General features: G+C 39.3%; 1 protein-coding gene and 1 non-coding gene across 2 annotated transcripts; both read right to left on the reverse strand.

Annotated features, from left to right (window-relative positions):
* Nucleotides 1-2,985: 2,985 nt before the first annotated feature.
* LOC130975052 (uncharacterized) lies at nt 2,986-3,474 on the reverse strand. The gene is made up of 2 exons (XM_057899885.1): nt 3,251-3,474; nt 2,986-3,205 (listed from the first exon to the last, which is right to left on the reverse strand). The coding sequence occupies exons 1-2, from the start codon at nt 3,472-3,474 to the stop codon at nt 2,986-2,988; spliced, it is 444 nt and encodes a 147-aa protein (XP_057755868.1).
* Nucleotides 3,475-13,982: 10,508 nt separating this feature from the next.
* LOC130977273 (small nucleolar RNA R71) lies at nt 13,983-14,090 on the reverse strand. Its single transcript, XR_009084973.1, has one exon. It is a non-coding gene; the product is annotated as a small nucleolar RNA R71 (small nucleolar RNA).
* Between the last annotated feature and the right edge of the window lie 3,406 nt (nt 14,091-17,496).

A 17,496-nucleotide genomic window follows, 5' to 3' on the forward strand; every position in this document is an offset into this window, starting at 1 on the left:
ACGCGCACGCGTCGCTCCTTGCTGGCTATCTCCTTTAGTTCTTGTGCTCCTTCCATTTATGCAAGCTTTCTCTCTATCCTCTAAGCCATTTCTGCCCTATAAAGCCTAAAAACACTTAACGCATGGATCATGGCATCAAATGATATAAAAGGGAATTAAAACACACAATTTAAGGGTTTCGGAAGCAAGTTTTCAATTGTAGCGCAAAACTAGGAAGGAATTGTAAAACTATGCAAATTGTATGAATAAGTGTGTAGAGACCTGATAAAAACCACTCAATTAAGCACAAGATAAACCATAAAATAGTGGTTTATCAATCTTCCCATACTTAAACATTAGCATGTCCTCATGCTAACCCCAAGGAGACAAAAGGAATGAATAGGGGAAAGTAAGACTCATGAAATGCAACCTATATATGAATGCAACTATATGCTAAGATGTTTCTATCTACTTGATTGAAAATAAACAAGTTCTCTAAGACAAATATAAATCAGATTCCACTAATTCAAATCATACTGTAAAGACAAGTAAACTTGTAAAAAGATAGCTCATGAAAGCAGGGAACACAGAATCAAGCATTGAACCCTCACTGGAAGTGTATATGTACTCTAATCACTCAAATGTATAGGGTAATCCACTCTAGTCTCCTCTATTCATGCGTTCTAAAACTTGTTCTTCATCTAACCAATCAACAAATATTTAGTGCATACACGCAAACATCCTGAGGTCTTTTTCAAGGTTGTAATGGGGCTTAGGTAAGGGTGAGGATACATGTATGGTCAAGTGAGCTAAGAATTGAATCCTTGATTAACCTAAGTTCTCACCTAACGCACACACATTCCCTATGCTTCTAAAATCATGCCTAAATTTGGATATCATAAATGTTCTTCTATTTTATCTCACATGCATTAATCTTTTTATTAAACTTAACATTGGGGTGCTTTTATTCCCCTAAATTTGGATTTTTTTTATAAAAATAAACATGACATTTCAATGCATATGGTTTTTCTGGTTTCATATGACTAGGCACCCAAATTTCCTATATTTAAATAAAATAAAAACACAACACATTCCTATTAACCCAAGTTTCCTATAATTCTCCACACTTAGTTGCTACACAATCTCTACCTTAAACTAATCAAAGATTCAATTGGGGTAATTAGTTGTTTTTTCGCTTAAGGCTAATAATGTGGTAATATATAGAATAAATGGGGATTAAAAGCCTCAAAGTGGTAAACAAAGGTAAATGGAGGTGGTAGGCCATTTGGAATAGTGAGTTAATAACAAATAATGGCCTCAATCATACATATGCATGAATACCTTAAACAATGGACATATAGAATGGAACAAACCATAGATTGCAATCATAAAGGAGATGATACACACAAGAATAAAAATAATAGTTAAATAATATAACCATATAATTAGGCTAAAAAATCTCACTAGTTGTGTGTTCTTAGCTATAAACCATGTTCCAAATTACAATCTTCAAACAAGTTTAACATAGAATTCTAATTTGAATTAGTAAAATTTTCAAAAATACGGTCTTAAAAAGAAACTTATTATTTTTCAACCAAGTAGAACATACATGCAAACACTTATTACTATGCAATCTATCCTATCTAACAAAAGAAAACTAACCTATTGGTGTTAAGAAAAAGCAATTACCTCTGGAAGTCAGGTACTAACCGACCTCCCCACACTTAAAGCTCGGCACCGTCCTCGATGCCATCAGTTAGGAACAAAGGGGGGCTGGTAACAGCATCTCCACAGTCGGGGTTGTCATGGCTCCCGGTGCTAGTAGGTGAAGTGGAGTCCGGAGTGTCGGGTTCTTCTTCAGGTGGGTGGTTGTTAACAATTAGCTCCTTGAGGTATGAAAAATAGGCAATAGAGTAGAAGAATAGAATAATTAAGAATTCACAATGCCATACGGGCTTTTTCACAAACACTTGGTATGCATGTAAAATATGTTAGGGAGAGTATGAAATCCAAACATGCATGCAACCCAAAAATTAATATTAATTGTCAAATCACTCCCTAATATGTCCACAAGCAAAATATAAAAGAAAACAATCACCCATTTAAATTACTAACACCAATTAAAAGAATGTAAAAAGAATAGATAAATTGTAAGAAGGAACCTTGAGAAGAAGATGAAAAGAGGGAGGTAATGGAGGATGTGAGTGGGAAAGAAGTAAGAGGAGAAGAAGAAGAAGAAGATAGAAGAAGAAAGAAGAAAGAAGGAAGAAGGAAGAAGAAAGAAATTAGGATTGGGGGAGGGGGTAAGTGAAATCTGGCGGCGTTCTGGTTACGCTACTGCCCGCGTACGCGTGGTTTGAGCTAAGTCCAAGCAACGCGTAGGCGTCGAGGACGCGAACGCGTGATATGGATTGTGCGAATGGCGTGAAGGCATCACTGTACCTGCACAACTCTCTGTTTGTTCTACGCTTGGGGCCAAATTTGCATTCAACGCGTGCGCGTCAGGCACGCGCACGCGTGGTTCACCATGTAGTGAAAATGACGCGCAAGCATCAGGGACGCGTACGCGTGATAGGGATTGTGCTCCCAGCACAGTTCTAGCCCCAAGCCATCACAACTCTCTGACCAAACACATATTTACGCCGATTTCTAGCATCACGCATACGCATCAGGGATGTTTACGCGTGGACTGCTGAAAGCACAAGCGACGCGCACGCGTGGGCTTGCTTGTGCGCAAAGCACACTTCTAACACCACTCCTGCCCAACTCCCTGCTACTTCCTTGGTATCGCGAATTCACGTATGACGTGTATGCGTCAGCGACGCTTGCGCGTTGAACACCCCTTTTTTTATGCAGAAAGTAGATGAGCATGCAAAAATTATGAATGAACACTAGGAAAAACAAAATAAAATGGAATGAGGAATAAAAAGGAACGATCATGCCATGGTGAGTTGTCTCCCACCTAGCACTTTGCTTTTACGTCCTTAAGTTGGACGGTCCACATGCTCAGTCTTCTGCTGTTGGTGGATCCTCCAAGAGGAAGATCTCTAACTCTTTGTTGTTCTTCATCTTCTCGCCATGATACAGCTTCAGGCGATGTCCATTGACCTTGATGAAATTTGAGCTTGAAGGATGACTTAGGTGAAAGACTCCGTATGGCTCTGCATTTTCTACTCTATAGGGACATTCCCATCTTGATCTTAGCTTGCCTGGCATGAGCCTCAACCTGGAGTTGTAAAGAAGAACCAAATCCCCCGATCTGAACTCTCACCGCTTGATGTGCTTGTCATGCACAGCTTTCACCTTCTCTTTGTATAGCCTGGAGTTGTCATATGCTTCGAGGCAAAGGTTCTCTAATTCTTGTAGTTGCAGCTTTCTTTCAGCTCCAGCATTCTCAAGTCCCATGTTGCATTCTCTTACCGCCCAGAAGGCTTTGTGCTCTACCTCCACTAGAAGGTGACAAGCTTTGCCATAGACCAGGCGGAAGGGACTCATTCCTATGGGTGTCTTGTAAGCTGTCCTGTAAGCCCAGAGCGCATTAACAAGTTTGGTGCTCCATTCCTTCCGATGAGCCTTGACTATCTTCTGCAATATGCGCTTTATCTCTCTGTTAGACACCTCGGCTTGCCCGTTGGTCTAGGGATGATAAGCTGTTGCTATCTTGTGAATGATGCCATGTTTCTTCAGTAGGCTTGTTAATCTCCTGTTACAAAAGTGAGTGCCTTGATCACTCACGATTGCTCGTGGTGATCCAAAGCGGCAGATAATATGATTTCTAACAAAAGAGACAACAGTGTTAGCATCATCAGTAAGGGTAGAAATTGCTTCCACCCATTTTGAAACATAATCTACAGCTAACAATATGTATAAGAAACCATTAGAGTTTGGAAATAGACCCATGAAGTCAATGCCCCAAACATAAAAAATTTCACAGAGCATAAGCTGTTGGGGCATTTCATCCCTCTTGGATATATTCCCAAACCTTTGGCATGAGGAGCAGGATTTACAGAAGGCAGCAGCATCCTTAAAAAGAGTGGGCTACCGCCGATATTGCCTGCAAGCTATCAAATGGAAAAGCATCATTGATAGGAGCGGAGTCATCCTTGATGTGCTCAAGGCGACTTAAGTAGTCCACCACTGAATTCTGGGAACCACTCCTATCTTTAATTTCTAAATCAAATTCTTGCAGCAACAATGTCCAATGTATCAACCTTGGTTTGGACTCCTTTTTAGCTAATAAATATTTTAGACCTGCGTGGTCTGAGTATACTACCACCTTAGTACTAAGTAAGTAGGCTCGAAATTTATCCAGAGCAAAAACAATAGCCAGAAGCTCTTTTTCAGTGGTGGTGTAATTAGACTGAGCAGCGTCTATTGTCTTAGAAGCATAAGCAATTACAAAAGGATCCTTACCTTCGCGCTGACCCAGCGCCACTCTGACTGTATGGTTGGAGGCATCACACATAATCTCAAAAGGCTGGCTCTAGTCGGGTCCTCTCACAATCAAAGCTTGAGTCAAGGCGATCTTCAGCTTATCAAACGCTTCCATACAGTCCTCACTTAGCTCGAACTCAACATCCTTCTGTAGCAGTCTGGATAAAGGCAAAGCTACCTTACTGAAGTCCTTGATAAATCTCTGGTAAAAACCTGCATGGCCAAGGAACGAACGAACTTCCCTCACGGAGGAGGGGTAAGGTAAACTAGAAATGACATTTACCTTTGTTGGATCTACAGAAATACCAATATTAGAAACAACGTGTCCTAGAACAATACCTTGTTTAACCATAAAATGACATTTTTCAAAATTCACTACAAGGTTTGAACTAACACACCTGTCTAATACTCTAGCTAAACTATCCAAGAAAAGGTTAAAAGAATCACCATACACACTAAAGTCATCCATAAAAACATCCATACAGTCTTCAAGAAGATCTGAGAAAATGCTCATCATGCATCATTTGAATTTAGCCGGTGTATTACATAACCCAAAAGGCATCCTCTTGTATGCATACGTTCCAAAGGAACATGTAAAAGTAGTTTTCTTTTGATCTTCAGGGACTATATGAATTTGAAAATATCCAGTGTACCCATCTAAAAAGCAGTACTGTGATTTACCTGACAGGCAATCGAGCATCTGATCGATAAAGGATAGGGGGTAGTGATCTTTGCGGGTAGCTTGGTTGAGACGCCTATAATCAATGCATACCCTCCAGGCATTCTGCACTCTAGTTGCAATGAGCTCTTTGATGAGTCCATATTTTACGATATATTTTGGTTTAATTTGAGTGGATTTTATCACATAAACCCATATTTATTCATCTAAATAGCATGCTTTTGAGATTTCTTCCTAAATTGTGTTTAAAAGTGAAAACATGCTCTTTTGTACTTAATTTTAATAAATTCTATTCACTTTAATCCCATTTGGAGCCTTGATGTATTTGTTAAGTGATTTTAGGTTCCCAAGGCAATTATGGGTTGAAGAAGTGAGGAAAAAAGCATGCAAAAGGGAAGAATTCAAGAAATGAAGGATTTGGAAAACTGCCAGCCCTGACCTCTCGGTACTAAATTGGTCATAACTTGAATTACAGATGTCCAAATGAGGTGGTTCTAGTGGCATTGGAAATCTAACGTCCGTGGCTTTGAAATGATATATAATTTGCTATAGTGGACTAAGTAGAAGTGTGCGTACGAACACAATTTGTTCACATGCACAGGTCAGGATTCAGCAAGTGTGCGGACGCACACATCTGTGCATCCGCACAGGTCCCTGCACGTGAGCTCATTAATTGGAAACCGCTAGGGGCGATTTCTGGGCATTTAAAACCCAATCCAACTCATTTCTGAAGCTATTTAAGGCCAAATTGAAGATGGATGAATGGAGGCAATTAGGTTTAGCTTTTATTATGTTTTCTCTTAGTTTTTAGAGAGAGAAGCTCCGCCCTCTCTCTAGAATTAGGGTTTCTTTGTTTAATTTCTTGTAATTTCTACCTTTAATTCTTGTTTTTATTTACTTTTCCTTGTCATTTATGATTCTTGCATCTTTGTTCTTTTCTTCTAGTTGTTATTTTCCCCTATTTTGTTCTTTTATGTTTATGACACTTTGTTACTTTAATTTTCATTTAATGCCAATTTTATGTTTCCATGTCATTTATTGCTTTCTTTAATTGTTATTGTCATTTTCTTGCTTTTGGTAGTTAGCTTTTATTTTTAATGCAATTTAATGTTATTTTATTCTTATGCACACCAAGTGTTTGATAAAATGCTTGACTTAGTTTTCACTTAGTTTTTCTACACTCTTGGCTTGGAATTGTTGACTTTGGTATCCCTTGAGTCATTGACGTCCATTCTTGTTTGATATATTAGAGTAGTTAGTTAATTTGGTTTTCCTTGACTCTATGTGACCCCTAGTGTTGACATAGGTCTTAGGGATTGAAATTAACTATGCCTATTTGACTTATCTTCGATGTAAGGTTGACTAAATAGGATTAACTCTTCATAATCATCATATGTTTGTGGTTAATGACTAGGATAGGTAGCCTTAGTTCTCAATTACTTGCCAAGAGGTTTCTTGCATTTGAAGTTTCCTTTCCTTGCATTTAATTGCTTTGACCTTTATTGCTTGTTTGACTTTTATTTCTTGCATGTTTAATTTTCACACTCTTGGTTGAGAAATTGGTTGTTTGGGTGGAATTGAGTTGTGGATGTCCATTCCGCAATTGTGTGGGAAATGGCAAATTGGTTTGGTTTCCATTGACGCTAGTCTTTCACTAAGTAATTAGTGAGTTTACTAAGACTTATGGATTGAGATCAATTACACTCTTTTGAATAATTCTCAAGGAGGGTTGACTAATTTGGATTGATCTCACACAATTGCCATGTTTGTGGTTCATAACTAGAATAGGAATCCTAAATTCTCCAATTCTTGCCAAGAGTTGCCATTTATATTCCTTGCATGTTTATTTGCTTCCTTGTTATTTACATTTCTTGCCTCTCTTGCTTTCATTCCCAATTCCCCATGCTTTCGTCTCATAGCCAATAATTGTACATTTCCTTGCAACTCCTAGGGAGAATGACCCGAGGTTTAAATACTCTCGGTTACTTTAATTTGAATTTAATATTTGATTGATGTTCAATTGTTGGGTTTGGACTATACTTGCAACGAACAATCTCTAATTTTAGTTTGAAAATCCGAACCTAAGCAATTGGGCATCGTCACTCTCCATGCTCATTCTTTACTGTTATGACTCCTGATTTCTTTGGAACCACCTGTACTGGGCTGACCCATTCGCTATCTGAGATGGGATAGATGATGTCTGCTTCTAGTAGTCTGGTCCCTTCCTTCTTGACAACTTCCAAGATGGTGGAGTTAAGCCGCCTTTGAGGTTGACGCACAGGCCTTGCACCCTCTTCTAAAAATATCCGGTGTTCACAGACTTGGGGATTAATGCCTACTATATCCGCCAAGCTCCACCCAATTGCCTTCTTGTGTCTTCTCAACATACTAAGCATCTGCTCCTCTTGTTGGGATGTGAGTTCCCTTGCAATGATAACTGGAAGTTTCTTATTATTCTCAAGGTAAGCATACTTGAGGTGGGGTGGAAGGGACATTAACTCCAATTGCTGTTCATGGCTAGGCACTTGATCTTCTGGAGCCATTGGTGGGGGCAGGTTATCTTCAGTAAGCTCAGAGGGTTTCCCCACACTTGCACCTTGCTCCATAGTCACCTCGGCTACTTTCTCCTGGTGGACTTCTGCCACGGTCTCATCAATAATGTCGCATTGGAAGATGGAATGATCTTCCGGTGGGTGCTTCATAGCTTCATCCAGGTTGAAACTCACTGCTCAGCCATCTATCTCAAAGGAGTAAGTCCCTGAGAAGGCATCCAACTTGAACTTTGAAGTTTTCAGAAATGGTCTTCCAAGTAGGATGGATGATGGTCTTCCTGAGTCATTAGGGAGCATCTCCAAGATGTAAAAGTCAACAGAGAATGTCAGCCCCTTAATGCTCATGAGCACGTCCTCAGCAATTCCAACCACCGTGATTATGCTTTTATCTGCCAAAACAAAATGAGTTGTCGATCTTTTTAAGGGAGAGAGCCTCAAAGCATCATATACAGATAATGACACAATACTCACATACGCACCTAAATCACACATGCAGTCAGAAAATGTTACACCCCCAATGGTACACGTAACCATACATGGCCCTGGATCCCCATATTTTTCTGGCATGGCACCCATTAAAGCAGAAATAGAGCTACCCAGAGGAATAGTTTCTAAGTCATTTATTTTATCTTTATGTATGCACAAATCTTTTAGAAACTTTGCATATTTAGGTACCTGCTGAATGGTATCAAAAAGGGGAATTATTACCTCAATTTTTTGAATATTTCTACCATTTTGGGGTCTAGCTCTATCTGCTTTCTGGGCTTCCTAGCAAGGTGTGGAAAGGGGATAGGGATGGCATCTCTTGTAGCTTCAGCTTCCTTTGGTGCACAATTCTCTAGTTAGGTTGCTTCTTCTTCAACCATGTCTTGTACTTCATCCTCCTCTTCAGCATCTTCTACCCCAACAACATCTTCAACTTGAATGTTCTCCTTTGAGCTTGGTTCCTCATGATTCCTCCCTTGCAGTGTGGTTCCGGACCTCAGAGTGATGGCATTGATGCCACCTTTGGGGTTGGGTAAGGGTTGAGAAGGAATTGCACCAGAGATTGAAGGTTGATTGTTGGAGGTAATTAGTGAATCCATCCGGGAGATGAGAACTTGTATTGTGGAACTAAGACCATTTATGGAGGAGTTAATTGTATTCTGAATGTCTTGGTGTCCTTGTGTCATAGTGCGAAGCATCTCATCATTAGAAGAAGAAGGGGGGTAAGTGATTTGAGGGGCCTGCTGTTGGTTGTTCTGAGGCGCTTGGGACTGCCTTTGGTGAGGTGCCCTGTAAGGCTGGTTTTGGTTCTGCTCTCTATTGTTGTTGTTCCACCTCTGATTTCTATTGTTGTCTCTGCTTCCTCTATTGTAGTTGTCCCTCCATCCTTGGTTGGAATTATCTCACCATCCCTGGTTGGAGTTGTCTTGCCAACCTTGATTGTAGTTTCCACCTTGGTTGTAACTACCGCCTTGTTGATAGTATCCTTGATTCGGGTGGTCATAGAAATTATGAGTAGCTGCCAAAGTGTTGTCTTCTTGTTGGAGCTACGGACACTCATCAGTGTAATGAGTATAATCGGCACATATTCTGCATACTCTTTGAGGAACCAACTGTTGAATCTGTTGTGATGGGGGAGGCTGAGGTTGTTGTTGTGTAGATGTATCTATTTCAGTAAGTTGGTCATCTCACATAGTGTTTGTGTGAGAGCAGTATTCTCACTGCTAGAGGAAACCTCTACAATAGCCTTAGGATGGTTGTTCATGTGCCTGTGATTTCGGGTAGACTCAGCTAGGTCGGTGATCAGTTGCCACGCTTCATCCGCGGTCTTATACTTTTTCAGAGAACCATTACTCGCACCATCTAATGTAGTCTTGTCCTGAGGCTTCATGCCTTGTGTGAAGTAGCTGATCAACACAAGTTTGTCAATCATGTGGTGCGGACAAGCGTCTAGGAGGTTCCTGAAGCACTCCCAATACTAATACAGAGCCTCTTAGTCGCCTTGAATAATGCAGGAAATTTCTTTCCTAATTCTATCAGTCACTTCAGCTGGAAAGTAATTTTCTAAGAATTCTCTCCTGAGCGTATCACAATTAGTAACAACTGCTTCAGGTTGAGTGTAGTACCACTCCCTTGCCTTTCTCTCAAGAGAAAATGGGAAGGTGGATAACAGAATAGTAGTCTCATCTACACCATGACGCCTAATAGTAGAGCAGGCTGTTTGAAAATCTTTGAGGTGCTTGAAAGGCTTTTGAGCAGCCAAGCCATGAAACTTAGGCAATAAATTGAGTAGCCCAGTTTTCAGTTCAATATCTGCACCCAGATTTGGGTGACGCGCTTGGAAAGGTGGCAGTGTAAAGTCCAAAGCTCCTGCTTCCTGGAGAGTAACCCTCTTGGGTGTTGCCATGTTATCTGCGTGTAAATCAATAGAGTCAGTAGAAAGAGGAGCTTGTTTCTCCCTTAAATGATGCTTCAGATTCGTCCTCAGATAAGATTGGTGAATTGGTAGTAACCACTTCACCACCCTCAGAGGCTAACCAACGCCGAGCTCGCCTTATACGTGAAAGGGTTCTTTCAATTTCCGGATCAAACGCGGCTATGCTCAGATCAGGTAGTTAACGTATCATTCAATGAAAGAAACATACAGCTTGATGAGCGGATAGTTTATACGCTTTTTGGCATTGTTTTTAGGTAGTTTTTAGTAGGATCTAGCTACTTTTAGGGATGCTTTTATTAGTTTTTATGAAAAATTCACATTTCTAGACTTTACTATGAGTTTGTGTGTTTTTCTGTGATTTCAGGTATTTTCTATCTGAAATTGAGGGACCTGAGCAAAAATCTAATTCAGGCTGACAAAGGACTGCTGATGCTATTGGATTCTGACCTCCCTGCACTCAAAATGAATTTTCTGGAGCTACAGAACTCCAAATGGCACGCTCTCAACGGCGTTGGAAAGTAGACATCCAGAGCTTTCCAGAAATATATGATAGTTCATACCTTATTCAAGTTCAGATGACGCAAACTGGCGTTCAACGCCAGTTCCATGCTGCATTCTAGAGTAAAATGCCAGAAACACGTCACAAACCAGAGTTAAACGCCAAAAACACGTTACAACTTGACGTTTAACTCCAAGAGAAGCCTCTGCACGTGTAAAGCTCAAGCTCAGCCTAAGCACACACCAAGTGGGCCCTGGAAGTGGATTTCTACATCAATTACTTATCTCTGTAACCCTAGTAGCTAGTTTAGTATAAATAGAACTTTTTACTAGTGTATTAGACATCTTGGTACCTATCTTCGGACGTTAGTTCTTAGACTTTGGAGGTTGGCCATTCGGCCATGCCTGGACCTTGATCACTTATGTATTTTCAACGGTGGAGTTTCTACACACCATAGATTAAGGTGTGGAGCTCTGCTGTACCTCGAGTTTTAATGCAAAGTACTACTATTTTCTATTCAATTCATGCTTATTCTTATTCTAAGATATTCGCTGCCCTTCAACCTGATGGATGTGATGATCCGTGACACTCATCATCATCCGTCCTTATGAACGCGTGACTGACAACCACTTCCGTTCTACCTCAGAATGAACGAATGTCTCTTGGATTCCTTAATCAGAATCTTCGTGGTATAAGCTAGAATTATTGGCGGCCATTCTTGAGAATCCGGAAAGTCTAAACCTTGTCTATGGTATTCCGAGTAGGATTCAGGGATTGAATAACTATGATGAGCTTCAAACTCGTGATTGTTAGGCGTGGTGACAGACGCAAAAGAATCAATGGATTCTATTTCGACATGATCAAGAACCGACGGATGATTAGCCATGCTGTGACAGAGCATTTGGACTATTTTCACTGAGAGGATGGGATGTAGCCATTGACAACGGTGATTCTCTACATGCAGCTTGCCATGGAAAGGAGTAAGAAGGATTGGATGAAAGCAGCAGGAAAGCAGAGATTCAGAAGGAACACAGCATCTTCATACACTTATCTGAAATTCCCACCAATGATTTACATAAGTATCACTATCTTTATTTTCTATTTATTTATCATTATATTCGAAAACCATTATAACCATTTGAATCTGCCTAACTGAGATTTACAAGATGACCATAGCTTGCTTTATACCAACAATCTCCGTGGGATCGACCCTTACTCACGTAAGGTATTACTTGGACGACCCAGTGCACTTGCTGGTTAGTTGTGTGAAGTTGTGACAAAGTGTGATTCATGTTTGAGAGCACTACCAAGTTTTTGGTGCCATTGTTGATGATCACAATTTCGTACACCAAATTTTTGGCGCCGTTGCCGGGGATTGTTTAAGTTTGGACAACTGACGGTTCATCTTGTTGCTCAGATTAGGTAATTTTTTTTTTAAAAAGTTTTTCAAAAATATTTCAAAATTTTTTTTTGTTTTCATTTTTCTAAATACAATTTTCGAAAAAAAAATATACAAAAAAATTATAAAATCAAAAAAACCGAAAATATTTTGCGTTTCTTGTTTGAGTCTAGTGTCAAATTTTAAGTTTGATGTCAATTGCATGTTTTTAAAAAATATGCATTTTTCGAAAATTCATGCATGTGTTCTTCATGATCTTCAAGTTGTTCTTGGCAAGTCTTCTTGTTTGATCTTGATATTTTCTTGTTTTGTGTCTTTTGTTGTTTTTCATATGCATTCTTGAATTCTTAGAGTCTAAATACTAAAAATTTCTAAGTTTGGTGTCTTGCATGTTTTTCTTTTCTTGAAAACTTTTCAAAAATAAGTTCTTGATGTTCATCTTGATCTTCAAAGTGTTCTTGGTGTTTATCTTGACGTTCATAGTGTTCTTGCATGTGTCATGTGTTTTGATTCATAATTTTCATATTGTGAGTCAATTTTTGTGTTTTTCTCTCTCATCATTAAAAATTCAAAAAATCAAAAAAATATATTTTCCTTATTTCTCTCAAAAATTCGAAATCTTTGGATTGACTTAGTCAAAAATTTATAAAATTAGTTGTTTTTTGTTAGTCAAATCAAGATTTTCAAAAATCAAATCTTTTTCAATTTTTTTTATTATTTTCGAAAATTTTAAAATTGTTTTTCAAAATCTTTTTCTTAATTTCATTTCAAATTTTCGAAAACTTTACTAACAATTAATGTGATTGATTCAAAAATTTGAAGTTTGTTACTTTCTTGTTAAGAAAGATTCAATCTTTAAATTCTAGAATCGTATCTTTTAGTTTCTTGTTAGTCAAGTAATCAATTTTAATTTTAAAAATCAAATCATTTTCAAAATAAATTTTAATCATTTCTTTTTCAATCACATCTTTTCAAAATATCTTTTTCAAATCATATCTTTTTCAAAATCAATTTCAAAAATCTTTTCTAAACTTCTTATCTTTTCAAAATTGATTTTCAAATCTTTTTTAACTAACTAATTGACTTTTTGTTTGTTTCTTATCTTTTTCAAAACTACCTAACCACTTTTCTTTTTCTAATTTTCGAAAATCAACCTCCCTCTTTTTCAAAATTCTTTTAATTAACTAATTGTTTCAAATTTTAATTTTAATTTTATTTCTTCTCTTAATTTTTGAAAATCACTAACCATTTTTTTAAACAATTTTTGAAATTCTCTCCCTCTCATCTCTTTCTATTTATTTATTTATTTACTAACACTTCTCTTCATCTCAAAATTCGATCCCTCTCTTCCCCTCTGTGTTCGAATTTTTCTCTTCTCCTTCTTCTACTCTTTTATTCTTCTACTCATATGAAGGAATCTCTCTACTGTGGTAAAGAGGATCCCTATTATTATTTTTTGTTCCCTTCTTTCTCATATGAGCAGGAGCAAAGACAAGAATATTCTTGTTGAAGCAGATCCTGAACCTAAAAGGACTCTGAAGAGGAAAATAAGAGAAGCTAAAATACAACAATCCAGAGACAACCTTACAGAAATTTTTGAAAAGGAAGAGGAGATGGCAGCCGAAAATAATGACAACAACAATAATGCAAGGAGGATGCTTGATGATTATACTACACCTACTTCCAATTTTTATGGAAGAAGCATCTCAATCCCTGCCATTGGAGCAAACAATTTTGAGCTGAAACCTCAACTAGTTGCTTTAATGCAACAGAACTGCAAGTTTCATGGACTTCCATCAGAAGATCCCTACCAGTTCTTAACTGAGTTCTTGTAGATCTATGAGACTGTTAAGACTAATGGAGTAGATCTTTAAGTCTACAGACTCATGCTTTTCCCTTTTGCTGTAAGAGACAGAGCTAGAATATGGTTGGACTCACAACCTAAAGATAGCCTGGACTCTTGGGATAAGCTGGTCATGGCCTTCTTGACTAAGTTCTTTCCTCCTCAAAAGCTGAGCAAGCTTAGAGTGGATGTTCAAACCTTCAAACAAAAGGATGGTGAATCCCTCTATGAAGCTTGGGAAAGATACAAACAGTTGACCAAAAAGTGTCCTGCTGACATGCTTTCAGAGTGGACCATTTTGGATATATTCTATTATGGTCTATCTGAGTGCTCTAAGATGTCACTGGACCATTCTGCAGGTGGATCCATTCACCTAAAGAAAATGCCTGCAGAAGCTCAGGAACTCATTGACATGGTTGTAAATAACCAATTCATGTACACCTCTGAGAGGAATCCTGTGAGTAATGGGACGCCTCAGAAGAGGGGAGTTCTTGAAATTGATGCTCTGAATGCCATATTGACACAGAATAAAATGTTGACTCAGCAAGTCAACATAATTTCTCAGAGTCTGAATGGATGGCAAAATGCATCTAACAGTACTAAAGAGGCATCTTCTGAAGACGAAGCTTATGATCCTGAGAACCCTGCAATGGCATAGGTGAATTACATGGGTGAACCTTATGGGAACACCTATAATTCCTCATAGAGAAATCATCCAAATTTCTCATGGAAGGATCAACAAAAGCCTCAACAAGGCTTTAATAATGATGGAAGAAACAGGCTTAGCAATAGCAAGCCTTTTCCATCATCTTCTCAGCAACAGACAGAGAATTTTGAGCAAAGGCCCTCTAACTTAGCAAACATAGTCTCTGATCTGTCTAAGGCCACTTTAAGTTTCATGACTGAAACAAGGTCCTCCATTAGAAATTTAGAGGCACAAGTGGGCCAGCTGAGTAAGAAAATCACTGAAACTCCTCCCAGTACTCTCCCAAGCAATACAGAAGAGAATCCAAAAAGAGAGTGCAAGGCCATTGATATTGTCAATATGGCCGAATGCACAAAGGAGGAGAAAGACGTGAATTCCAGTGAGGAAGACCTCCTAGGACGTCCTCTGAACAAGAAGGAGTTCCTTATTGAGGACCTAAAGGAATCTGAGGTTCATATAGAAACCATAAAGATTCCATTAAACCTCCTTCTGCCATTCATGAGCTCTGAAAATTATTCTTCCTCTGAAGAGGATAAAGATGTAACTGGAGAGCAAGTTGCTCAATATCTAGGAGCTATCATGAAGCTGAATGCCAAGTTGTTTGGTAATGAGACTTGGGAAGATGCACCTCCCTTGCTCATTAGTGAACTAGATACATGGGTTCAGCAAACTTTACCTCAAAAGAAACAAGATCCTGGTAAATTCTTAATACCCCGTACCATAGGCACCATGACCTTTGAGAAGGCTCTGTGTGACCTGGGGTCAGGTATAAATCTTATGCCACTCTCTGTAATGGAGAAACTGAGGATCTTTGAGGTACAAGCTGCCACATATTCATTAGAAATGGCAGACAAGTCAATAAGACAAGCTTATGGAATGGTAGAGGATGTGTTAGTGAAGGTTAAAGCCTTTACATCCCTGCTGATTTCATAATCTTAGACACTAGAAAGGAGAAGGATGAATGCATCATCCTTGGAAGACCCTTCCTAGCCACAGCAGGAGTTGTGATTGATGTTGATAGAGGAGAGCTAGTCCTTCAATTGAATGGGGACTACCTTGTGTTTAAAGCTCAAGGATCTTCCTCTGCAACCATGGAGAGGAAGCATGAAAAGCTTCTCTCAATATAGAGTCAAACAAGGCCCCCACAATCAAACTTTAAGTTTGGTGTTGGGAGGCCACAACCAAACTCTAAGTTTGGTGTTGAGAAGCCCCCACAGTCAAACTTTAAGTTTGGTGTTGGGAGGCCCTCATCATGCTCTGATCATCTATGAGGCTCCATGAGAGCCCACTGTCAAGCTATTGACATTAAAGAAGCGCTTATTGGGAGGCAACACAATTTCTATTTATCTATATTTTTATTGTTCTTTTTTGTTTTATTAGGTTCATGATCATGTGGAGTCACAAAATAATTGCTAAAATTAAAAATAGAATCAAAAACAGCAGAAGAAACAGCACACCCTAGAGGAAGAGCTTACTGGCGTTTAAACACCAGTAAGGAGCATCTGGCTGGCGTTCAACGCCAGAACAGAGCATGAATCTGGCATTGAACGCCAGAAACAAGCAGCAATCTGGCATTTAAATGCCAGGATTGCACCCTGAGGAAAGTTGGCGTTTAACGCCAGCAACAAGCATCAGGCTATCGTTAAACGCCAGAAAAATGCTACATCTGGGCGTTTAACGCCAGAAACAAGCTTCAGCCTGGCGTTAAATGCCAGGTGATGACTGGTCATCATATACCCATTTTTCAAGCTAATTTCACTTGTTTTATTAGCATTTATGCACTTTCTTGCATCCTAAGTAAGTGATTTGGAGTGAAAATGCATAACTTCTTTAAATCAAACAACCACCATGAAATTAATGTTAACTCATGAGGTTTAAGCTGAATTTAATTGATTTTTAATTGATTTATAAGCCTTGTGAATTTAGTGATACTTGGAGTGTTTGTTTTGGTTTATTGTAGGTGAAGAAAAGAAGAAAAAAGGAAAGTGTGGCTTAAGAAAGCGTGGCCCAAGAGAGAACAAGTATGGCGCATAAAAGGAGGAAGCAAGCATTGCCCTCCACAAGGGCACACTGCCCTCCAAGAGGGCAACATAATGAAACAAGCTTGAGAAGCAATACTGCCCTGCCCTCCTCAAGGGCGGAGCACAAATTGATGCCAAGGATCAAGGAGAGCAAAAACTCTGCCCTGCCCTCCTCAAGGGCAATATCGGGCTCATCAAAGGAATAAATTCAAGGAAAAAGCTTACCAATGCTTGCCACAAGGATCGAACACGGCACCATGAGAAAGCAAGGAACTAGGCCTTAATTTGGTGCCAAGAAAACCAAGGAAAAGAAGTAGCGTGTGCATCCACCAAGTTTCGAACTTGGAACTTCACTTTTGGAAACACTGCCCTGCCCTCCGCGAGGGCAGGGTAGCATTTTGTGGTGCACAGCCAGCGCACCAGATTGGCACACACCAAGGACTCTCGGCAGCATCAGCACGCACGGGCAGCAGAATCTGGCGCACCAAAAATTCCTGCCCTGCCCTCCACAAGGGCAGGGCAGCGTCCTGCACGCACCAACGCATCACACGCACGCACCAATGGGCCAGATGCATCATTTTCTGCCCTGCCCTCCACAATGGCAGGGCAGCCTCCTGGAAGCAAATATTCTTGGGCTGAAATTGGATTAAAAATCCAATAAAATTCATTTCTTCACCAAATCAAAAGCCCATCCAAATCTCAAGATCAAAGAATAGAAAGTGTACAAAGAGGAGCTAGTTTGATGTAATTAGGACCTTTTACTTTACTTTTGAATTTGGAACCTTCTTTTGAATTTTGGAGATTTCATTGAGAGTTAGGAACTGAGATTTCAGAGAATTGGGGAGGAGAATTGATCTCTCTTCTTCCTGGTTCTTGCTTGAGAATTTTTATTTTTCTTGTTTGAGTCTTGGGTGTTAAGAATTGAGGAAATTCTGTCTCAATCTCCACTCAAGAGCTCTTTA

Source organism: Arachis stenosperma, chromosome 4 (genome assembly GCF_014773155.1).
Source record: "Arachis stenosperma cultivar V10309 chromosome 4, arast.V10309.gnm1.PFL2, whole genome shotgun sequence".
Classification (NCBI taxonomy): Eukaryota; Viridiplantae; Streptophyta; class Magnoliopsida; order Fabales; family Fabaceae; genus Arachis; species Arachis stenosperma.

What these genes read in the sequence shown, in the direction of transcription:
- LOC130975052 (XM_057899885.1), bottom strand. Translation starts at nt 3,474, where the DNA reads ATGAGTCCCTTCCGCCTGGTCTATGGCAAAGCTTGTCACCTTCTAGTG. An exon ending in CATGACAAGCACATCAAGCG is followed by an intron (nt 3,206 to 3,250) that starts GTGAGAGTTCAG and finishes TTACAACTCCAG; the next exon opens with GTTGAGGCTCATGCCAGGCA.